Source organism: Athene noctua, chromosome 1 (assembly GCF_965140245.1).
Source record: "Athene noctua chromosome 1, bAthNoc1.hap1.1, whole genome shotgun sequence".
In the NCBI taxonomy this organism is placed as follows: domain Eukaryota; kingdom Metazoa; phylum Chordata; class Aves; order Strigiformes; family Strigidae; genus Athene; species Athene noctua.
Window position 1 is genome coordinate 98,027,250 of NC_134037.1, and position 16,465 is coordinate 98,043,714.

General features: G+C 43.2%; 1 protein-coding gene across 1 annotated transcript; it reads left to right on the forward strand.

Moving 5' to 3' along the window:
- The first annotated feature begins 2,208 nt into the window (after window positions 1-2,208).
- Window positions 2,209-15,729, forward strand: CALM2 (calmodulin 2). Its single transcript, XM_074897065.1, has 6 exons — window positions 2,209-2,348; window positions 6,845-6,875; window positions 12,056-12,199; window positions 12,277-12,383; window positions 13,260-13,395; window positions 14,822-15,729. Exons 1-6 carry the CDS (start codon window positions 2,346-2,348, stop codon window positions 14,848-14,850), a joined length of 450 nt encoding a protein of 149 aa, XP_074753166.1. The 5' UTR covers window positions 2,209-2,345; the 3' UTR covers window positions 14,851-15,729.
- Window positions 15,730-16,465: the final 736 nt, after the last annotated feature.

A 16,465-nucleotide genomic window follows, 5' to 3' on the forward strand; every position in this document is an offset into this window, starting at 1 on the left:
AGAGCAATCCTTAAAACTGAATCAAAGGGGGCATGGGGAGGAGTAAAACTGCTTAAAGCCATCTTGATGCCTCATCTATCCATGTCGAGCATAGCCTGACCATGGGTGGGGATTTGCTCCTATTTCATATCGCAGAGGCATGAGGAGGCGTGCATGACAGTAACCCTGGCATTTATTGCTTTCTCAGACAAGCATTTTATTCATGGGGGTATATATTACACACTGAAAAAATGTTATCAGAGTTTGAGAAGACGGTAGTTTAGTTGTGCTTGATTTGTGAACTATAAATACACTTAAGCGGAAAGGAGGCCTAAAAAACTCCTGTTTCACAAAATAGTAACTGCAGATTTCAAGGCTGAAGGCCAAATTTAAGTACACGGTGTTGTTTTCCGTACTCCCTATAATCACAAAATGAGGCAGAGAGAATGAGACGCACTGGGCTTGAGGAAGGGGTCTCTTGATTATTTTAAGAAACCAGGCCTTGTTCTTTTTCTCCTTTGTTCCTCGATTTGGTGGACACAAGATTAGCTCTGGAAAGAGAGCAGTCCTGAGAATTTCAATTAATATTCAGTGAGAAACTCACAGAATTTTTGTCAAGAGTTTGCTCATGCCAGTCCCCTCCCAAGCACATCCTATTTATACGGCCTATAAACCAAAAAGACTGTGAAGAGCAGAGATGCATGAAACCTCTTTAGGATGTAGTGAGAGCTATTGCTCTGGTTTGTGTGATAATGGTAATGAGTAGGTAATTATAAAATACCATTTAAGCACTGTATAAATATCAATCGTTCTTGCAATAGATTTGGAAGTCGATAATTTTTATTATAATGTGACTGGTAATTTGTATTCAAACTTAGGTCAGGAAACTCAGACTTGGGCCCCCAAAATTTAATAATGTATTTACAGTCCCAATATAAACACTGTAGTTTCCAGAGATGACAGATAGACTTGCTTTCGCTGAACTTGGCCAACACTGCAGCTATTTGTTGAATTATCTGTTGATTTTGCCTTTGAAAACATATGTGCAAGTTTGAAAATTTTGTCTGGGGGTAATTTGCCCAAACGCATCTTAGAGAAAACCCCGTTAAGACTCGAGACTTTCACTCAGAATTGCAGGCCATCTGTCCTTCTGATGCACAAGACCAGGCTGTATGTGGTTTGTAACAGAGGGATCTGTTCTTTAATGTTACCAGCGATGAAGCATCTCTGGCTTGCAGAGTGAGGTGGGAATTTTTCTGGACTGTGCTGGATGCAGAGCAACTCTCATTTAGTAACTCTGTGGGTGAGGCTTTCCGGAGCACAGCGAGATAAGGCTTGAAATGTTCTGGCAACGCGCTCCTGGGATTAGGTTTCCCAGGTGCGCGTCGGTGAGGTCTCAGGGTAATGCACCAAGAGACACTGCGGCCAAGGCCGGGCCGCGGCCCGGGATCTGCTCCAGCCGGGCCTCCCTCCCCGACCCAGCGGCGGCCGAGCGACGACGCCCGCCGCGGCCTCCGCGGTTTGCTGGGGGATAGAGGCGGCGGCGGGCCCGCTGCGGAGCCCGCCCCGCTCCGCTCCCCCCCGGGCCCTCTGCGGCGGCCGCCGCCGCTCCCGCCCCTCAGGCGCGCGCCCGCGGCGGCAGCAGGGCGCTGGGGCCCTGCCCGCCCGGCACACCCTGCCGCAGCGCCCGCCGCCCGCTGCAGGCGCAGGGAGCGGGGCAGCGGGGCAGCGGGGCAGCGAGGCGGGCCGCCGCCGGGCCGGGCGTCCCGCAGTGGGCCAGGCTGCGCGCCGCCGCACTGGGCCGCGCCGCGCCGGGCCTCGCGCACTGCGGGCTGGGGGAGGGGTAACCGCTTCCCAGCCCAGACTGTGCATGTCCAAGTGACGCATTGCAGGTACGAACCCACCAATCAGCGCCCTCCTTCTGGAGTCCCTGCACTCATCGGCATTTTTTTTTCTAAAATTTCCTCCGCCCAGAGAAATAGTCCCCCAGCCTGGCCCCTCCGGCAGTGTGTGTCCCCCCCCGCCGTTTCCCAGGCGCAGCCCCCTCCTTCCCACGCCTCGCCCCCTCCCTGCGTCCGGGCTTGGGGCCTCGGGGGCAGAAAGGGGGGGTGCGCGGGGTGCGGGGGGGCCCGCTGAGAAGAGCGCGAAGAGCCGGGACTTCTTCCGCAGCTTCGTTCCCTGGCGAGGGAAGGGGAGGGGGGAGGGAGCGGCGCGGAGCGATCCGGGCGGGCTGTGAGGAGGTTTATGAGGCACTGCTGGCGGCCAGGCAGGGCTCAGTGTGAGGCGAGCCGTAGAGCGGGCGGGTTGCTCGTGTCCCCTGTGCAGCCGTTAGCTTCCACCACACCCCACAGCCAGGCCGAGCCACCATGGTGAGTCCCTGGGCATGGGGCAGCGGTAGGGATTTGCGGGTGCTGGTCCGGTGCTCGGTGCGTGGGGGGGGGGGGTGGGGTGGGGGTGCCTGTGGTTCGGCGCGAAGGGGGGGCGGCGGGGGGGGGGGAGGGCGGAAAGGGGGGCAGGTGGTTAGACTGGTGCGGGGTGAGGTCGTCCGCAGGAGGGTGGCGGTAGGGGTGGAGGCGTCCCTTGCCGAGGGCAAGGGGCGCAGCGCGGGCAGGCTGGGGCGGAGGGTCCCGCTCGGAGGCGCCGTGCGCGTAGGAGGAAGCGGTGGTGGACGAATCCCGCCAGGGTCCCTTTCCCGCCCTGGGGCGTTGGTGCGGATTCAAAATTCAAACTGCCACTCGGTTCGAGCGCCATGACGCTTTGTCGGGGCGTGTGTCGGGGAGGGGGGGGGAGCGGCAGATAACGGTTCCTCCGGGGAGGAGACCCGCGTGGGGGGGTGCCGGGAGGGGGGGAAGGAGCCTGCCACGATGGCACCAGCTCCACTTTCTTATCGCTTCCTCCCTCCCCTTCCCCCCGCGGCTGAATGGGGCTGGGGAGCCAGCGGCGCGGCAGCGGCTGCTGCGAGCGCTTAAGATGTCTGGCTCGCTAGCGAGGTGTGTTGCGCCTGGTAATAATGCAATGCGGAGCCCTGCAGCTTCTGAGCAGCATGATGATGAGGGGCAGGCTGCCTCACTGCACCATCTCCTTGCCAGACCTGTTGTCAGCTCACGTTGGAGCCGCTCTCCCCTGCCGATTTCATGATAACGTCTTGCTGTCGGTGGCTCTGTTGAACAAGGGATTTATTTTTTTAACAGTTTTTGGCTTCCCGTTTTGGGCATTGCGGTGGAAAGCCCTGCATTTTCGTGACCAAGCACGATTTTTTTTTTTTTTTCCTAGCAATACGTTTGTTTAGGATTTTAATCAACTGTCGAAATAGAACATATTTTGTGGAATTGGAGAATTGTTTCAAATTCGGTCTAAAGGATATGAGTTTAGCTTTTTTAATTAAAACAAGTGGATGCTGAAACACGTACAAAAAGGAGCAATTTTGTCACAAAAGCAACACCAGTGGCCACTTTAGTACTATCTCTGCATTAAGAGAAGATGCAGTATAGTGGAATTGCCTTTTCATTCATTACATGCTCTTAAGGAATCAGATCACTATCAACTCGCCATGTCTAATGTGAACGATGGGTACTTAATTTTAAGCTTTTTCTTTTTTAAGGGTTCTCCCTGGGCAAAGAAATTAGGTGAACAGAAGCCCAAATTTGTTCTTTTGCTTGAATTGAGAACCTATACAGCAAACCATCTATAAAGGAAAAGAGCAGTGAATCTAGCAGTAAAAGACTTACTTTTAGTCATCATCTGTGCAGAACCAAAAATGGAGTATCTTCAAGCAAGGTCCATATAAAAATGGGTGTGTCCAGGAGGCACAGTGACACTTTGAATGTGGTTATAGTTCGTCCTGACAGACCAGACTGGCTAAACCTGTGAATATGTTGTCCAATACTGCACTGCTAGGTAAAGCAGAATGCTTTGCTCCCAAAATAAGCTAACCAAGCATAAGCATAGCTTTAGCCCTTGCATGCTAGTCTGTCAAGTTCTTGTTCTTCAGTTAATCTGGCCAGAACAGAACTGCCCATTCAAATCTAACACCTGTGAAGCATACTGAAGTGCCAAGTTTTGGAGAGGAACGGTGTCACCTGTTCTGTGATTTGCGGATAGCGCTCTATCGGGCAGAGTTCGGCAGCTCTGTGGAGGATCTTCCAAACCGGTTACTGCACAGCAGCTACGACTGTAATGAAACACTACCTCTAGAGGCTGCGTGTGCCACTGAAACTGCTGCACACACAACGGTTCCCCTTCTTTCCTAGGAGGCTTAGATTCTTTGTCGGGCCCTGAACGTAATCTGGGGGCGGGGGATGGGAGCTACTGCAGTGAAAATGAAAGTGCTGTACCATGAATCAGAGAATGCCATGTCAAAGCTGTGATGGGTTCCCTGACTTAATGAAAGGACTTTTTTGGGCGGATCTTGGGCCACAGTAAGGGGCATGTCAAAACTTCAGCATAGGCACGTTACAGTTGTCAGTCAACTGTTTGTTTCTGAAACTGGGTTGCATTACTGAGGGTGTGCATACACTCACAACTGTGGTGCATGAGGCTCCATCTTAAATTCCGGACCAAGAGCTCCAGAAGGCCCTTCTAGGAAGACCAGAGTGGCCTGAATCCATGCTGTCAGCCCTCCACCTGAGTGGCATGGGAGGGAGCGATCTGGCAGACTTGCTAGCTCCGCCTTTTGCTGCTGTTGCGCAGCAGTCCCTGCAGAGCCTAGCACTGCGGAGTACAGATGGTGTTTGTTCAGCCTTGCCCCACCTCCTAGCTTATCTTTCAACTGCCGTATACCTGTGGCTTCTAATAAGCTTCGTGCTCTTCTCAAACACTGTACCTCTTGCAGGTACTGATAAAGCTTATCCAAATTCATGGTTAGTGGCTATAGTATGTTTTAAGTCGCTAGAAGAGTTCAGCAACACTTAACAGCTTAAATGCTGCTTAATGTCATGCCTTTATATAAAACTGTTTATATAAAACAGTATGTGAGTCAACTTGGTAACCCATAAGTATTGACCTAAATAAACTAGGTTCTTGCTACTTAAATCTGACCTACAGCTTTCTGTGGATATAAATACCCTACCAAAATGTAGCACATAATTCTCTTCACTTGAGCAATAAAAATGTAAGTAGCATGCAAAGGTACGAGTCTGTCTGTGTTAATGATACACTCTGGGCACGCAAAAATCTGTTAGGCTTCTGTTAAGTGACCAGCAGAATTCTTCCATCTCGAAGACTGATTTTGAGCTGGTGATGTTCTCAGCAGTGTTGCTGCCATGCTCGACTATCTCATTGGTTTTTAAAACAAAAAATTGAACCTGCATGGAAATACTTCCTACAGCTGCTGAAGCTGGAACAATTGGAGTCTATAGCTGCATATACCCATTGGCTGCTTCTCTTAGAAATTGCTCAGTAGTGTGGTCTTGATTCTTAGAGTAGGTGAGCCACAGGCAGCCTGGGAAATCACCAGCTGTGGCCTTTATCTTGGGCTGTGGCTGTATTGTATGCATATTTTTTGTAAATGATTTAGCTCTTGTATGGTTGCTTGTACAGCTAACTTCACTTCTGTTACAGGAAGAATAACCAGAACCTGGTAACTACTAAGTTTGTATACAATAAGAAACTTCATTCAAATTTAAATGAGTAAAGTAAAAATTGGCAGATGATGTATATACCTTTTTCCTGAGTATTTTGTTGGCAGATGGCTAATGTATAGAGACTCCTTTGTGGGCACAGCTGATGACTAGAAATTGTTTCTGACTGTCAATATTGCAGTAATTATAAAAAGGTGGTCACAGAAATGGTCACAGTAGGAACAAAACTATGAAGTGGTGTTGAACTTGGGCAGTGAGTGTATCTTTTATGTATTTTTAAAACTTCTTTTGACTCTTCAGCAGAGTACTATGGGGTAAAGAGCTCAAGGAGCTTCCTTGAAGGAAATGTGTGGTCTTGTTACTAAAACTCAACTGAAGCTATCCAGAATTTGTTTGAAGAATCAGCTGACTTGAAAACCTAGGGAAAATATTTCTACAGTCCTCAAACATGTTTGTGCTCTTTCAAGAGTAAAGTCCATTTTGGGTTTGACCTTGAAGACTGAGGTTTTCTTACTGCTGTAGAATCTAGTTGATTCAAAACTGTTCAGTGACAGAGGAAAACGAGATATAAACTGGGGCTTATCCAACTGGTAACGAAATTGTCTTACAGCACTGAACCTTCCTCTAGTGGCCCTGTAAACTGCCTTGTGTTACTTGAGTCTGTAGACAACCATCTGAAATGTCTAGACAGTCATAGACAAATACATTGAAATTACCACTTTGGGCTGAAGCTGCTAGTACTAATTATATGGACTCTGGTTTTTATGGCTAGATCTTGGACATGAAGCTTCGTGTTAATCAAGGGATGATTTAAATCTAGAGAATATGTTTTTCTAATTATAGCATTGTAACTTAGCAGAAGATACTAGTCTGCCTTAAATTTGAGATATGGGGTTTACTGCTGTGTTACTTAAACCTGAAGTGTTTAGTGTTAAAGATAACGTTAATTTACCAAAGTATTACTACCAGTAGGGTTTTTAAAACGAGTCTAGAGAGACCTGTGTGCCTTGACTTTGCTAGTGTTGCTTGGATAATTTATTGATACACATGGTAATCCATTATTTGGGTGTACCAGATATTGCAGGGTCGGGAAATGAGGACAGTCTGACAGTTCTTATTTAGCAAGCAATCCTGATGACTTTTGAGCTGTGTTAGTTGGAACTATTTCAGAATGCTACAGAAGTCCTGCAGATCAGCTACCATATTCAGAGTCCTCTACAAGTCTGTGTGTCTTACTTTGCCTTGAACTTTTGCTACAACTATAATGATTTTCTCTTTTATTGCAGGCTGATCAACTGACAGAAGAGCAGATTGCAGGTGAGGTTGTGTGCTGTGTTGCTGCTCCTACTTGACCTGGCATATCTCTTAATCCAGTGACAGTCTGTTACACAAGATATTTAGCTTTCTTAGATACTAAAGAAGTACTGTGGAATGTTTTAATTTATCACCTAAGTTTTAAAGGCTTATCTACTGTAAAAGCACCATGGATACAATGAATCTGAAGTTTTATCCTCTAGAATAGTTAAGACTATCCTCACAGCTTTACTAGCTAGTAGACTTGGGACACTTATTTTTTTCTCTCACTATTACAGAAATGTCCCAAGTGCAAAGTGAAAGGCAGTGGGGTGGTGAATCTCTGGTGGAGACTTGGAATCTGTTAGAAGAGCACTCCGCTCTTCTAACAGAAGGCAAAAGTAATGTACTTTGAGGTCTCCTGTCAGCAGAGATGTTTGAGTGACTGTTTTTGATGACAGCAGAGACTGGCTTCATGGTGATTGCTCTTTGTATTCCGTATTTGGAACTGCATTGTGTACTTAGACACAAGTGTTCTGTGCACTGTTCTGATGGTCTGGCACTTGCTCTGAAATGCTTGAATAGATATGCATCTCTTACATTTTAGTATTGGCCCCCAAACAATGGTTTCTGTGCACTGACAGCTGTCTACTAGTGGCTAAAACTTCTGGTTATCATGTCTCCTACTCATTCAGGCTGACAAACTAATATCTGTCACTGCTTTCTGAAGGCCAATTTCAACTTCAGTAATTGTTGTGACTTAAAGCTGGTAATGCAGAATTCATCCTTGCTGTGGATGTTCAAAAACTTGGAGGTTTTTGATCTGACCAGTGTATAGTGTTAATACTAGAGAGTCTTAGTGCGTAACTGTCATGTGAAATGATTTTAGGTGTTTAGGGTTCTGCTAATCTAATAGTACGAGGTCGAGCATACAAACAGCATCTAAGAAGTATAGCTGTCTACAGTGTAGCTCTTGAAGATACTGTATTAAACAGAAGTGTCATAATGAGCTAGTTTGTTTTTTCTGTAATTGCCAAATTTGAAGTGTAAGGACATTCTTCTGTAGCTTTTAGACTTCAGAAGTTTGCTTTAACTCATAGGAGACTAATTATGGTTTAGTGGAAAGTCCTTAGTCTGTTTACTTGTTGCTATGGTACTGTCCTATGAGTAAGCACAAGACAAATCTATTTCAATGTGAAGATATTATTTTCTGGAAGTGGCCTACATATCTTAAGGGTTTTGAGATCAGTTTAGTTGGAGCAGGCTTTATCAATTGTCACTGCTGTCTTCTCAATAATGGTTCATTGTTCCAGTTCTTAACTGTAGAAGCTTTATTAGTTGATGTAGCTCATTATGGAATATAAACAGGAAGCTTATTAACACTACCTCGGGATTAGTGCAAATGTTAGCTATTCAGTAATGATAGCTTAGTTCTCAGAGCCAAAAGTGTGTATTAATAAGCTTGTCATACTGGAATAGAGGGCTTTCATCTGTGTGGAAAGAGTAAAAGTGTAATTTGGTGTTAGTATCCAGTGTAAAATGCCCTGTCACTTTCAGCTCAGTGAAGCCGATATGTTTGCAAGTAAACCATAAACCTGTGATGTGAAGACACAAGCCAACTGCTGCTCTGTTAGGGAACCATCCCTAGCACTGCTTAGGAAGGGTTGCAGGTGACTAAGCAATCTGTGCTTAGTCTTGCTGTTGAAGGATAGCATGACGCATGGGAAAACCGTTACAGGACAACTGTGGTTTTAAAGTCTTGAGCCCCCTACCATTCCATTTCAGCTTATCTGAAGATAACTAGTTCTTGATTTGAAAGCAGGCTTAAGAAAAGAGTACTATGAGGTAGAGACAACATTCCCTTTCATAAATAGAAAGCCAAAGTAGTTAAGCCCAGGAGAGGTGGCTACTTTAAAACAAATCTTCCACCTCTGCTGTGAAGCACCAGAATGCAGTTGTTGGATTCCAGATGTTCTTACTACCTGTGGAACTCATTGGTTGTATAGGACTGAAGCTTCTTGTCATTACAGGTAGGGGTGAAAGACTTCCTAGGTTTTGTTCATATGAAAGACTGATTTTTGAAAGCTGAGTAGGTACAGAATATGAATGCTAGTTGCAGCTTCATTCAGTAAGAACTGAAGTTGCAGAGTTGAATGGGTATCCCTCTGGTTAAGCATTGTCTTTAAAAAATCAGTACCATTTGGTGTGGGTGGTTGGGGTGGGGGGAATCTAAAGATGCTTTTGTTCCAGAGCGGCTGGTCTAGTGCTCTATACTTCTTCCACTAGACCTCAGAGAGGTTTGAATGGCACTCTGAACAAGTAGGCCTATGTATGGTGTTCCTTATGCCTTGTTCCTTTAGTGTGCTGTGGTTCTCCGGGGATCTAACCACAAGAGTTATTTAGAATTTGTTTCATAGTAGAAATAGCCATGTTTAAGTGTTGAGCTCCTGGTAGCTGTGAAGAGAACAATTGATTTTCTCCTATAAAAGTTCCAGGCATAGCTGGCTAAACTGTGTGAGTGGGAATGGTAGTTCTGGTTCACTGAACATACTAGGTCACTGAAGACTGCCACTTCATCTGGAAAGGTGGTGTGGTGCAGAGATGCCTTGGAAGCTATTGTTAAATAGAACATTTTGAGCTAGGGTGTTAGGCTAGTCCAACAGAATGTGAACTCTTTCATGAGGCCTGGAAGTAGTCTTTTCTCTTGATCCAGTGTGCTTTTCAGAAGGAAGGAAAGGCTGAAACCTTGTAGGCTTGCCTGAAGATGAGTGGTTCTGCTGGCACTGTCCTTGGATTTCTGACAGGTTAGCCTTAGCTAGGATGCAAGAGGTTTTTCATTTGCAGGTTGATACAGAGGAGTGTTGAATAGAGGGCGGATTTGCTTTACATACTACATGGAGTCATAAGCTCTTTAAGTGTGGGAGGTGTGTTTTATAATCTTATGTTGCAGGAAGCCAGAATTGAGTTGCACACTGAATGAACCTCAGTATTTCACAGGTGCCTTCACTGGCGACTGCTGTAAATCTTCCAAAGCTGTGCTTGGGTTGTTCCTATTCTAGTCTAAACTGTATCTGCATAGGTTGTTATTCCTTTGTTCTAATTACTGGAGGTGGTTCCTAGAAGTGGCTAGAGGTATTTTAATCATATTCCTGACTTGATTCAGCATTTCAAACGGGGACATGCTGCTGATCTTTGACTCACTTTACTTTCTGGGAATGATTTATAGCTGCTTGTTTCTTAGCCTATAGCATTTTTGAGTAAAAGAAAGGCAAAGAGTTGACCTCAGAGTGGCTCATTTTAAGTGTTCAGTGAATGACCCATGTTGTAGAAGGGAAGTCTTTGAATTTTGTGTAAAATTGAATTATTACTACTTTTAAGCAGAGCTGTTGCAGTACTGTGAAGTATGCTTTATGTTTGGGTTAGTGACAGCCTACTTTCAAGCTAAGGATGAAGTGGTTAATAACTGAACATTTTGACTAACACTTGAGTACCTGACTTTTGAAGACGCAGTGTTGCCCTTTTGAGGTCTCTCCATAATATGCTATGAACTTCTCTACTAGGCTTGACCCAAAAGCCTTTTCCCTGGTGTAAAACTTTACTCCTAATAAACCTGTTTGTTACCTCCAAGCTAACTGAAACTAACCCCAAAGACTGCTTGGAAGTTACAGTAGGTACAGGCTGTAGCTGCCTGTTTAGGTAGGGCTGTTTCTGCTATGTTATGATACAATACTGGCTTGAAAGTATTTTTTCTGGTCCTGTGGTAGCCTTGCTCTGATTCTTATGTTCTAAACAGTGGGAGTTGGCTTTTGGAACGCTTCATGCTTAGATGTAGAAGAGTGTTTTTTTCCTGGATGGGACTCAACTGTGGCTCTGGTATTAGAGCTGCATTCATGAACTATAAAAAGCCTATTTTTGTAGTTGCATTTTTAACACTTGCCAGCTTGTACTCACCTCGAGTGTTTCAGAATATGAAATGGATGAAGTAAGACTTTATGCAGTTCATGTGAAAGGAACTTTTATTGTGACTAATTCTGGCCTGGGAAACCCACCATCTGGAAAGCTGGCTGCTTGGAAATGTTGAAAAATTAATTCTTGGAAGTATTTCTGATGCAGGGGAGTACCCTTGGACTAACCAGTTCTCCAGAGCATTGATCTCGGGTGCCTTGGAAGGGTCTGTTAAAGGATCTGAACTCCACAAGGGAATAGTTAAGTTTTTCACATTAAATGCAATTTATGTATGAGCTGCTACAGTCCAGTGAGCTAGTTTAAAGTCTGTGGCCAAAGACAGATGGCATGGATTAAAACCAACTCCATTTCTTGGGATGGACAATTAAACATGTTATGCTTGTATTAATATTGCTGGCTACAATACAGCCATTGTAGGGGGTTAAGAGGTAACATTGAAACAGTTAAGCAGTCTTACAACTATTTTTGACTAGTTCTGTGAAGGCTGTTTCAGGATACAGTAGGGCTGAAGCAGTTTGCTAAGCAACTTCTAGGAAATTAAGATTCCAGAGGCTTTCCTACTTGAATAACTGACTGGAGTGTTGTATATACATAGACTGAAGAACTGCAGAAGTCCAGTGGGGGAGAGAGCAGAAGTGCCTTTTCAGCTAGGTATGGCCAAGTGTTAAGACCTGTGGTGCTTGGCACTGCAGCTTCATGTAGTGTATGCTGTTCAGACTTGTGTGTCCAGCAGAAGTGTTATAATGAGAAACTATTTTTAGTTTGGTCTGATTATGCCTTTTTCTGTTGACTCATCTCCTCTATTAGTAATAGAAGTGCTACTAAGCTGTAGCATTTGTATTTCGAGTACCATTTTTCAGGTTCCTCGTGAGATAAATAGTTCCTACCAAGTGTGTGTGGATCATTCTAGTTGCAGATAGCTATTCCTTTAAGCTCTGTATTGGGGATCCTTGTCCAAGATACAGTAACAAACATCTGTGAACTTCTGAAATGGATGATGTTCCCATTTTTATTTAGGTCAAAATGTGGTTGATTGGTAGACTGGAGGGTTGTTTTTCAGATGCAGGTGCTTCCACAGTGGTGTTACACTTACAGCAGACCAATCTAAACTGAAGTTTTCTTAAGAGAATGAAATCAACTTTTGTAATTGCAACAATAAGTAACAATGGATTCTTACATGATTAAGTAAACCTAACATTTCAAAACTGAAGGGATTAACTCATTATTTTGTTGTACAGAATTCAAAGAAGCTTTTTCACTATTTGACAAGGATGGTGATGGTACTATAACTACAAAGGAGCTGGGGACAGTGATGAGATCGCTGGGTCAAAACCCCACAGAAGCAGAGCTACAGGATATGATCAATGAAGTAGATGCTGATGGTAAGATACTGCTAATAAATAATTTAATCAAGTGCCTCAAATGTGGGTTTTTTTCTAACAAAGTAACTGTCTTGCAGGCAATGGCACAATTGACTTTCCAGAGTTTCTGACAATGATGGCAAGAAAAATGAAAGATACAGATAGTGAAGAAGAAATTAGAGAAGCGTTCCGTGTGTTTGACAAGGTACTAAAATGTTTACCTCAAAGAATACTTGTTAAAAAAATTCAATCTGACTTGTAATGAGCTTCCTCACCAAATTGAGGGGTATCTGCAGTCCTGTCATCTAGAACCTCTAGGTTAACCGGTCACCCTAAAGTTTGGTCTACTGTGGTGCTGTACCAGAAAGTCAAAGGAGTCATCGTGATAGTGGGTGATACTATTAAACTACCATTTGCTGTGATACTACAATACTTGCAGAAGGCTGACAGGGAAATTGCTTAAATATTTTAAATGGTAGTCTTTTAAATCTTTCTCTTAGTCTTTATTAAGTGAATTGCTAAGTGAGTCTGAAGTTACCCAACTTCTTAAGCAAGATGCACTTTTAAACAGAGAATCTATAATGGTAAGTACCTTAGGTTGTGGGGAGGAAAAAGTTGGTCCAGAGTTTGTATACACTAGTACTTTGGTGTCCAGTGTCCCAGCTAGGATGGAATATGTAAAAGTGGTCTCTGAACACCTTGTGGCTTTGCGCTGGACTCCCATGAAACAGGGGAATAAGTGGCTTCTAAGAAATACATGTTTGAACCAGACAGTCACAGATTGAACAGGCTCTGTCACCTAAAAGGTGCCGATTGCTTTGTCAGTGATAAAAATGTATTGGGATAGGACAGCCCAAAGTAGAGTGTATTGGATAAGTTGTTTTTAAAATGCCTTTAAGACCAGGATTCTGGACAATACTGAAGATACGCTTACAGCTTTCGTTTGCCTTGTGCAAATGCTAGTGGTTAAAGCTATGCTGACTTCTTAATGTTCAACTTGCTCTACTGTGTTCTGAAGTTGGAGTTAAGTCACTAAGCCTTAGACAAGTCTATTTCAGTCGGGTTTTTTTTTCCCTCCCAGGATGGTAATGGCTATATTAGTGCTGCAGAACTCCGTCATGTGATGACAAATCTTGGGGAGAAGCTAACAGATGAAGAAGTTGATGAAATGATTAGGGAAGCAGACATTGATGGTGATGGTCAAGTAAACTATGAAGGTAAGGAGCTGTTAACCCAATTCTTTTTGTGTAGTGTTCTTCATGCTGGTGACTGTGTGGATGCTGATAGCCACACCAAGTTTAAATAGGGCAATGTTCAATGAGATCTTTTCTACAGTTAGTATTCCTTTAAGGTAATGTTTTTTAGTATGTACACAGTGTACCTCTAAGTAGGTTTAGGTTTGAGTGGGTTATTGCAGCCTTTGTGCCAAAGGCAAAATGACTGTTCAGCTGTGCAGTGTAAGAAATAACTTTCTAAGGCTAATGATATCTAATGAGCATTGGAATAAGGAAGCTAGCAGAGATGTTCATGTACTGTTCTGTTCACTAATGAATGCTGATCTGACTGTAGCAAGACACTCATTTTTCATTAATGCTTTCCCCCTTTAATTAGTAATTTTAAAAGCCTCTAAAATATGCAGAAATTTCAAGAGCTTTAGAAGACCTCTTAAATAACTTTACACAAATCAGCTGCAGCAGTACCTTTTATTTCCTTCTTTCTTCTTGGCATTGAAACTTTGATCAAGTCATGCAAGCAGGAGGAGTTCTGTTAGATAATTGCTTGCGGCTCAGAAGCAGTAAGGTTGTTTTCATTTTAACTTTCTGCACATCTTATAGAAAGGAGCTAAGGTACTTTCAGATAATACCCTTTCTGAGGTGTAGGTGTTGCTTCCCTTCAAGGCCTTTTAGCTTCTGGCCTTAGGATAAGCACTCATCTGTGAGTGAAAAGGTGTTTTATGAATAACGGTGTTGCTCTGGAACTGTACTTACAAATAGACTGTTTAGAGGCTGGCACTAGAGAAGAGGAAAGCCATCCCTCTTGTTTCTGTTGCTCTTTTGAAACTTGAGCAACCAGTTAACTCCTTTCAGGTTCCTGTTTTCTTTTTGTTGTTGTACCTGAAACTATGGTTCAGTTCAGCAAGACAAGTGAAGAATCCTATTTTACTGGAAGTTAGATTCCATGTGCTGTGAATAAGCAATGATTCTGTTGCTTAAAGTTGGTCAGGCAAAATAGTAAAATGAGCTATTTTGCTATGAAAAAAAGCTAATGCAATGTCTTGCTTGTATCCCTACTTACTGATTGTTGCTTCAGCACAACCTCTACCGACCTCTTAGTCTGTCTTTAGATATCTTGTCTATCTGTAAGTCAGGGGGTATGAGGACCCTGTAATGTTTTATTTTGGAAGTAAGGCTGTTCCTCAGTTCACTGAGGGACCAACTTTTTTGGTAAGAGACCTTTTGTCATTAAAAATAGGAAGTTTTTAGATGCGATTGGAAAAGGGGACTGTCTTGAAGATGTAACTTTTGAATGCAACTGAAAAAACAGTTTTGAAAGTGGTCAGCACTAGTAAGGCAGTTCACTTCTTAGATCTTGCAATTCAGATTTTTCTCTGAATAACTCTTATGCAACTCTTTCCTTTTGCAGAGTTTGTACAAATGATGACAGCGAAGTGAAGATGTTGTACAGAATGTGTTAAATTTCTTGTACAAAATTGTTTATTTGCCTTTTCTCTGTTTGTAACTTATCTGTAAAAGGTTTTTCCCTTACTGTCAAAAGAATATGCATGTATAGTAATTAGAAGGCCATTCCTCCATGTTTTTCTCCTTTATCTTACTGTCATTGTTCTGATTTTTGGAAAATTGATCTAAGTAACAAATGTTGCATGTGGCTTACTCTGGATATTTAAGCCCTTCTGCACATCTAAAGTTAGATGGAATTGGTTAACTGAGGGAACATCTGGGTTGTCTGTTTTTAAAAAAAAAAAAGTAGCTTTCTTTAGGAGACTTAGGTATGACTAGTGTAACAAGTTACATAAAGTAAGCCAGGGTTTTCCATGCATTAGCAATTCCTTAAAGTGACATGCTGGCACTCTAGTTCTCCAGTACTTACAAGGAGTTTATTCCACTTTCTGTGATGGAGGATAAGGACTCTTGCAGCTAACCGCAGGATAAAACCATGTGACTAGTATATATGCATGTGGCTGATGCACTGTAAAAATCATTCTCCTAGCTTACTTCACAGTAACTTGCTTGTGGCCATACCTGTAACATGTTGTTGAAATGTGGAGTCTTAACGTTGTGGACGATTGACAGTCAACAATATGAAACTTAAGTTGCACTAATGCAAAACGGGTGATTTATCCAGGTACTCGTACACAAGTTTTTTTGTACTGCTGGTCCTGTACCAGAAAACATTTTCTCCTCTTGTTACTATGCTTTTTAAACTTTGTTTAGCCACTTATTTTCAAAAAAATCTGCTTATGGCACGATTTGCCTCAAATCCATTCCAAGTTGTATATTTGTTTTCCAATAAAAAATTACAATTTACCCATACTGTTTCAATGTATCCTTGAATTATTTACAGGAATTGTTCAATACAGTTGCTGCTCTATGTGTTTCAGTATGTAGCAGTTTGGTTTGCTTATGCAATGGATTGGCTGTCTTAAAATAGCTTGGAAGGTGAAAACTTAGTCCTTAAACTCTGGCCCTTAATAGTATTGTTGACTTGAAGAAGCTTTCTTACTAGTAGTTTAAAATGTATTTTACAGTCTTGTGTGGAGCTTGGTGCTTCAATAAACTTACCGTAGTGACTGGCTATGCCCACTATCTGTAGACATTGTGAACTGGATGTTGACCTAGTTCAATAGTTGACCTAAAATTAAAATTCCTTGTTCAGACAACTAAACCTGTTTGCTTTCTTTTAATTATCTTGGAGTTTATTCCCTGTCAGCTGCTACATCGGGGTAACTTAGTCTCACACCTGGACTTTTCTGAAACTGCCATGTCTGAGTTGCCTTTGAGGATGCAGTCAGCTCGGAGCTCAGAAGGAAAACCTTCTTTTACTGATCTGCTAATAAGCATGACTGTGCTTCTAGCACTGGTGTTTTTGTCAAGGTTTAAACTTTTTTAGAGCAGAAAAACCTGGTTTTGACCAAGGACAAATCCAAGACCTAAAAGAATGCCAGAGGCTGTTTGTGCCCCTTGCTTCTCTACTCCTGGCAAGAGCTGACTCTTACATATGCTATATGGTTATCTTGTTTGGGGATCCTGGTTGCCTTGAAACAAAGCA